Source organism: Pteropus vampyrus, unplaced genomic scaffold (genome assembly GCF_000151845.1).
Source record: "Pteropus vampyrus isolate Shadow unplaced genomic scaffold, Pvam_2.0 Scaffold1000001851, whole genome shotgun sequence".
Taxonomy (NCBI): domain Eukaryota; kingdom Metazoa; phylum Chordata; class Mammalia; order Chiroptera; family Pteropodidae; genus Pteropus; species Pteropus vampyrus.
In genome coordinates, this window is record NW_011916253.1 from 1 (window position 1) to 7,789 (window position 7,789).

The following is a 7,789-nucleotide window of genomic DNA, read 5'->3' on the forward strand; positions in this document are numbered from 1 at the left end:
CAGGCCCACGGGGCCGAAGGTGGGCCAGGCAGGTTGACGGGCGGCAAAGCAGGCTCTCTGCCTCCACGCCCTTCTCCCCAGGATCCCCCACTGGGACTCAGCCCTCAGCAGCCCCAAGGCTTCCTGCGGGTGGTCAAGGTCATTCCGAATGAGGATTGTGGTAGACAAGGGGGGAGAGCTTTAGAAAGCACAGGGCTCTGACCACGGGGGTCTCCTGACCCCAGATGCAGGGGCCAGGACCGGGGTTCCGGTCACGTGCATGTGAGGCGAGGCCCCGTCCGCGGGCCCCTAACCTGGCCCTTCTCGCGTAGGGCCTGCAGCCACCGGGACCTGGGAGCTGCCTCCCTGCCCTCAGGGTGGCTGTGCAGGGCACGTCCCCGGCGGGAGCGGGGGCTCCCGGGGCCTGGGGCGGCCCTGGAGGCCCGGCCAGCGGCTGCGAGCAGGCGGGACACGGGTCCAGAGCATCTACCTTGTTCCACCAGCCCCATGGTGGTGCCGGAGGCCGCGGTGGACACTGAGGCCGGAGCGGTGGTCTGTCTGCCCACTGTTAGCGCCGGGTTAGAGACGAGGGGGGCGGGCGGGAGGAGAGACAAAGGAAGCAGAAGAAGATTAGAGTCCAGGCCGGGGTGACGCTGGCACCAGGGCCCCAGTCACAAGAGAGTGACGACAAGGCGGACCACGGACACTGAAGCGCTTGGCTCCTCTCTCCGCGGAGAAGGCCGAAGGGCACGTCCCGTGAGCACTGGGGTGACGCGTGGCCGCACAGCACCACAGCCAGGTAACAGGAGGGCGCCGGAGGCAAACAGACAAGGAGGACGGACCACAGACCCCGCACGAGTGTCACAGACAAGCCACGGGACAGTGAGCGGGCGCTGGCCCCACTAGGCCGTGCTGTCCCCGGTGGGCCTGCTGGGGCCCTTGGCCTCGGGTCACTGACAGACCCACCCAGCGCGGCCACACGCCTCCAGCCCTGCCCACCCTCGGTGACCGGGTGGGCGGCCACCAGCGTGTCCAGGGCTCAGCAGAGAAGCCCCAGGCCCTGCTCTCGACTCACACACACAAAACGGTGCCCCGAAGTTTGAGGACGACAGGCCACACAGGTGCCGACCCATGCCTGGACAGACACACGGGGCTGCGGCCGGGCGGCAGGCAGCACAGACACTGGGGTCAGGGGACACAGAGACCCGACAGGCGGGGGGACTCGTGCCGGGCGGCCTCCTGGGGCGCCCCTGATGGGCCAGCGGGCGCCCAGGCCTCCCCACGGGTGTCAGAGGTCAGGCAGGTCAGGCCAGCAGCGGACGAGGGCGCAGAGGGGGTGCGGGGCGGGCGGCTGGTCGCAGGCCATCCGGAGCCTCCCTGGAGGAGGCGGTTCTCACCTGAGAAGTTCCGCGTGGCCAGCATGGTGGTGAGGATCGCGCCCTGTGGACAGACGCAGGCTGAGGCTGGGAGACCCTGCTGGGCCACGGCCCATGGGCTCTGGGGGACTCGCCCACTGCACCCAGACCAGTCGCCCGCTCCCGGAACTGGAGCCGTGACGTGCCCCAACCCTGAGCTGCCTGCTGCCCATAGCCTCCAGGGCGCTGCACTGGCGTGGGATCCCCCGGGGCACCATCGTGGAGGGAGGGCCTGGCTGCAGACGCCTCCACAGGGCAGCCTCCCCGCCCAGGGCCACCTCCCTCCACCCCAACCCGAGCACCAAGGCGCCGCTCTCCACGCCCGGCCTGGCCCAACCCCGAGACCTGCTCTCACTGGGAGAATGTGGCCGAGAAGGGCCCAGCGTGCAGCCCCCAAGCATGGTGGTGCGAGCGGCCGAGGGGCCAGCTCTGCGCCTGGGGCCAGGCCCACTTTGGTGCCCTTGCTGTGGGGGTACCAAGTGCGCCCGACACGTCTGGTCTGGGACGAGCTGACTGGCGGCCCGTCCTGGGCGGCCGGGACCCCGCGGCCTCTCAGGTCCTGGCTCTGACCCTGGAGGGGCGGGCGCCGCCGGGCAGGGGGTGCGTGTGGGCCGTGGGCGTCACCTTGAGCTTCCTGCGGGCGTTGAATTTCTTCAGGCACTCCACGGTCTCCTGCCTGTGCATCATGGAGGCCACCGTGGAGCGTTGCTGTGGAGAGGGTGGTCACACGCTCAGGGGAGCCGAGGGCCCCGAGGGAGGCTCAGGGCGGCAGGGCCTGAGGCCTTGAAAACCCACCCGCACATCCCAAGCCACAGGCCACATGGCACCCAGGACGCCGGGGAGCCCATCGGGTGTGGAGGAGGACACCCCAGGGCCTGGGCCGGGTACTTACGCAGACCCACGGGTGCTTCAGCGCCTCATGTGCGGTGATGCGCTTGGCGGGGTTGATGGTCAACATCTGGTTGATGAGGTTTTTGGCTTCGGGAGTGACCGTGTCCCACTCGGGGGAGGGGAACTGGAAGAGGAAACGGGGCACAGTGGCACCTGAAGCCCCGCCCCCAGCCAGGACCCAGAACCCTGAGCGGTCCAGTCCTGGCCTGGTCCGAGGGCCCGGCACTCACGTCGTAGGCTCCAGCCTTGATCTGCTGGTATAGCTTGTGCTGGTCCTCGTCCCAGAAGGGCGGGTAGCCCACGAGCAGGATGTACAGGATCACGCCTGGGGGCGAGGGCGCAGGCTCACACTGCTGCAGCCCGCGCCCGTGGCCGGACACTGCCTGCCAGGCTCAGCGTGCGGCCCCGGTGGTCACGTGCCCAGCTCCTGCCCTCAGTGCTGTGGGGCCTCAGCTCCTCGGCCTCGGCTGACACAGGGCCTGCCCGGAGCCGGTGTGGTCTTCGAGGGCACTGGGGTCCTTGAGGGCCCCCGGCCAGTGTCAAGAAGTGTCACTACTTGGAGACCCTCAGGGTGTCGTCACAGCTGCAGGACCTCTGCGCCCCACCCACCCCCAGGCAGGCCCCTGCCCTGCAGGAGCCCCCTCTCCCCACTTCAGCACCCACCTGCTGCCCCTCCCAGCCCAGACGCCCCGCAGAGTGGAGCGGAGCACAGCCCGGGCCTCACGCTCAGCCACCGCCGTCACACCCCGCTGCCCCACACTCCCGCTCACCGCATGCCCAGATGTCCACCGGCTTGCCGTACGCCTCCTTGCGCAGGACCTCGGGGGACAGGTAGCCCGGCGTGCCAGCGAACCCTAGCCGGGGGCAGGGCAGTGTGAGGGGCCGGAGGGGCGGCCGCGCCCGCCCGGGTCCCCGGCTGCCAGGTGCTCACCGAACCACGCCTGCTGGTCGCCCTGCACCTCGATGGCCAGGCCGAAGTCCGCCAGCTTCACGGCCGCCCCCTTGCACTTGCTGGCCAGGAGCAGGTTCTCAGGCTGCAGGGCGGTGATGGCGAGGGGAGTGGTCCACAGCCGCGGCCGGGAAGGGGACAAAATCTGAGATGACAGTGGTCTGCGGGGGCACGCACTGCGCTGACTGCACCGTGTGGTGTCCCCCTGCATGGCTGACACCCCAAAGCCTGCTTCTAGGGGCAGGGACTAGAGCCCCAGCTTTGCAGGGAAAAGCTGTTCTCACAGAGCTCCTGGGACCCCTCAGACCCAGGACGGGGGACTCGGGTGCCAGGACAGAACTGAGTGCACCTCACAAGGCCTGGTGGCCCCATCGGCAGGGGGCTCCCCCCGCATAGCCGCTGCTCGGAGACACGGTGGGGCTGCCGCTGGGGGCTCAGGCCCTCCCTGCAGGGCGGTGACTCCAAAAGGCAGGAAGGAATGGCCGAGGGCCCCCGGGCCCGGGCAGTGCAGGGTGCCCACCCACCAAGCCTCAGGCTTCGGGCTGGGTGCCAGAGGCCCGTGGGACCCGCTGGACAATGGAGCAGCCCTCGCTCGAGCTGGGACTTTGTCCCCCATCCCACTGGGGCACCAGGAGGCCACTGGCCTCTGGGGACATGTGGCCCCCGGAGCCTGAGGGGTCCCTGCATGCTGGACCCCTCCCTCCCTGGCCTGCCCCACCGGCCACCTCCCAGAGGCCAGCGCTCAGAGCTGCCAGACCCCTCGCCCCGGTCACTCCCCGTGCTCTCGGCCTTCGTCAGGCCCCCAGCTGGCAGGCAAGCCCACTGAGACCACTGTCACTCCTGGGTGAAAAAGTGGGTTTATGGAAAATAGCCCCACGGGGGGTCTGAACACAAAACAGCGGGGCAGGTCAATGGCACCAGCCCCAGGCCCAGCTCCTCAGGGAGAGGCCCATCTGCCTCGGGAGAGCTGGAACCGTGTCACGGGCCCTGCCACCCGTCCTGCCCGGCTCTCCCCACCCCCACGAGCTGCCCGTGCGTCTCTGCCCTGCTTCCAGACGCGGGAAGGCAGCTGCACACTCTCAGACCTCGCTCCACACACGTCGTCAGTTCGGCTCAAATAAACTCAAAAATTCTCTGCAGGTTTGGACGTTTCTTACGTTGGCACACTTCAGTGCCACCAAGGACAAACGCCACAATCCAGCCTTGGCGATACTGCTGGTAACCCTGAGGGGTTAGGAGAAACCAGTGGCCCCCAGAATCCAAGAAGTGCGCCCTCAAGTGGCAGAAACCAGAGCCTGACAGACACTGGGACACACGGCCTGCCTGCCCAACTCGGCCAGTGTGAGTGGGGCAGGAGGACCCCAACCTTCCCAGGCTCCACACTGAGTCTGAAATAGGGGGGCAGGACGAGCTTAGTGTAGCGGTCGCATGTCCCTGCCCAGGGAAGGGCTGGCCCCAGCTCTACCTGTCTGCCTTGCAGCCTGAGGTAACAGGCGCTCTCCTGCCTTGGTGAGCAAGCCCACCACAGCACTGCTTCTGGGGGCTCTCAGTCAGGACGGGGGGCCCTCTCTGGAGGCGGGACCATCTGCTCCCTACACTGGGCAGGAGGCCGTAGGCCGGCCAGGGCTGTGTGTCCCCAGGCACCTCATCCCATCTCTCTGCCTTGGCCTCAAAGTCAGCCATGAATCTTGGGCTCCAAGAACAAGGTGGGGCTGGTGACCGCTCCCATGTGCCCCCCGAGGCCCCCAAGGGAGGCTCATTCAGATAAGACATGGTGACAGAGGGGGGCACATGGAAGAGCAGGGACCAAGGACACGTGACGGGCAGAGGGGACGGTCCTGGGCCTGCTCCTGGTGTGACACTGACCCCAGAGCAGCCCCTCCAAGATCGACTCACACGCATACACCCCTCAATGGCCCAAGGAAGGCGTGACCCCACCGAGCACCAGCACCGTGGGATGGTTGGTCTCAATTGCCACCAGTGGGTCTCTCAGCAGTGACAGGCCCAGGGGTCCACCACCCGGGACAAGAAAGTGACCGAACCAAGCTGGAGTCAAAGAAAGGGGAGGGGGCGGGAGGGCTGGGAAGTCCTCCTGGGGGTGACAAGCGCAGAGCTGAGCTGGCGCCAGAGACATGGTGAAGGCTGGACGTCTGCACAGGCCCTGGAGGCCGGCCCCTCACCCCCCGGCCCTGCCGCGTCAGCTCGACCGCGCGCACATCCCGTGTCCCACTCGCCCGGCCCGCGCCCCAACTGGAGCCCAGAGGGGGGACCCCGAGTGGACACTTGCTCACAGGCCGATGTGTGACAACTGCCCCATCAGCCCTGGAGCCTGAAGGTGCTAGGAGGGACGTGTGCAGACACCCACGCACTCACACGCGCCTGCATGCACGCGTGCACCGACATGCACCCCACCCGTCTCTGGTGCTCGTCCCGCCCCGCCCCGGCCTCCTTTCACGGGACATGCAGGTGCAGACGGCCGGCCCCTGGCACGGGGCGGGCGGGGACTCACCTTCAGGTCCCTGTGGACGACCCCCATTTGGTGGCAATGGAGAACCGCCTCCAGGATCTGCTGGATGCAGTGACTGTGGCAGACAGCACGTGCATTAGTGCGGTGGCCCGTGGGGGTGCAGCAGCGGGGGCTGGGTGGCATGGGGGTGGGTCCCCAGCCGGGCGGAGCCCATGGGAGGCAGAGAATCAGGCGTCGTCTGCCACATGGGAACAGACACTGGCCGGAGGCGTCCCTCATCCCAGGTCAGCATAGGCATGGCCAGGCCCCGTGGCCTTGCTTTCTCTCTGCCAGGACCACCTAGTGACACTCACGGGGAACATCCTACACCCCGAGGGCCACGCTGGCCACGCCTGACCCTGAGGTGGGCTGGGGGCTGGCAAGGCAGGGAGGGGCCGAGGCGGAAGTGCCAGGCAGGGTGGGCAGTTGCGGCCCCCAGTCGCTCCCAGGCCAGAGCTCACGTAACAACCCTGAGCGTCCACAGTGGACGCCGGCTGCCCACACGACAGCTCAGCTCTCCTGGCGGGGGGCAGCCTGGCCGGCCAGGGTGTAGCTGGCCGGAGGGAGACACCTGGGCTGCCCCCAAACACCTCCGCATCATGCTTCACAGCGTCCACTGCACGTGAGACCCAGAGGCCTCCGGCCCCTGTGCACGCGAGACCTTGTGGCCTGAGCCTGCCTCCCCCGGGGGTGCCCAGGGGGCCACTTTCCAGCAGCCTCCAGAGCCAGGCGCAGCCCCCTGTGGTGTTGCCAGCTATGAGAGACGAGGCCACAGGCTGGCCAGAGCCCACCAGCTGGGATCTCCATCACAGCCCCTCTGGACAGGGTGAGGCGGGGACAGGCAGGTTCCCTCAGGACCCTCCTGCCACTGCTGGACGCTGTGGGGTGACTAAGGGCCAGCTGAAGGCTGAGTTTTGTTTTCCTAATGGCAACACTGAGGAGCGTAGGCGGCCAGCCCTCATCCTCGAAAAGCCGTGGCACATCTGGGGGGCTTGGGGCAAAAGAGTAAACCTGAGCCCCCCACCCCCAGACACGGGGCCTCCAAAACCAGCCATGACGGCTGCCATCTGTGGGGCTGAAGGCCAGGCCCGCGACCGAGGGAGCCCCCACCAAGGGCTGGACTACAGCCCTGTCCCCTGCCTGGCCTCTCCTGGACCAGTCCTGCCCTTGTATCCCCAGCCCCATGCCCAGCACCCCCTCTCCACTGCCCGAGGACTGGCCCACCACCGCAGGCTGGTCCAGGGGCCCTGTTCGGGCGGGCCAGGCTCAGCCATGAGGCTTGGGAAGCTCTCGGGGTCAGGACAGGCCACCGGCCAGAGGTGGAGGCTGGGCAAAGCCCCAGTACAGCCGCTGAGCCAGGGCCCAGGCAGGGGACACAAGCCTTCTCAGCCCCCAGCTCTCTCACTGCTGACCTAGAGCGTGTGCTGGGGGCCGTCTGCCCCACACTGCAGCACCCTGCATGGGGCTGGCGTGACCCCAGCCGGCCAGCCCCTCCTGCACTGCTATGTCCGAGGAGGGGGTCCTGTGGAGCCCCTGCCCTGCTTTCAGGGCGCCAGCAGCCTTCACGCCCACCGGCACGTCCTATGCCTCCAGCTGCTCTCTGGGCCCTGGAGGACAGTGACCTGGCTGGTTCCGACCTCAGACCTGCCGAGCCGCCCGCTGCAAATGCAGATGTCGGCTCTGGGCCATGCCCGTGTTTCTTCAGCCTCGAGGCTTTGTGCTCCAGCCTCTCCGGGTACAGTCCCCTTAAGACACCCACTCTGTCCCTGCTGTGTGGGGGTCTGGGCAGCATCCGTCTGTACTGGACTGTGGCCTCTGCGACTGTGGGAACGTGTGTCCTGTCTCCCGAGCCGTGTCCTCAGCCTCGCACTGCAGGAAGGCGTCCTCCAACAGTTACCGGACCTGTGGGTCCCCTGCACCGCTCCTCACGTCGGCCGGTGGGGGTGGGCCAGCCCCTGCCCTCCTCCATGCCCCCCCTGGGGTGCAGGGCCCCAAAGCGGCTCCAGAGGTGGGGCGACCACACCTGCCCGAGCAGCACGGGGCGTGTGA

The 7,789-nt window shown here is 68.1% G+C and overlaps 1 protein-coding gene across 1 annotated transcript; it reads right to left on the reverse strand.

Annotated features, from left to right (window-relative positions):
- Positions 1-469: 469 nt before the first annotated feature.
- On the reverse strand, positions 470-5,884 carry LOC105311206 (calcium/calmodulin-dependent protein kinase type II subunit beta-like; the record flags this gene model as incomplete). Its single annotated transcript, XM_011387220.1, has 8 exons — positions 5,744-5,884; positions 3,217-3,319; positions 3,056-3,139; positions 2,516-2,610; positions 2,287-2,409; positions 2,019-2,102; positions 1,377-1,419; positions 470-544 (listed from the first exon to the last, which is right to left on the reverse strand). Coding segments are annotated over exons 1-8 (748 nt in total), but the record flags the coding sequence as incomplete, so codon positions are not given.
- Positions 5,885-7,789: the final 1,905 nt, after the last annotated feature.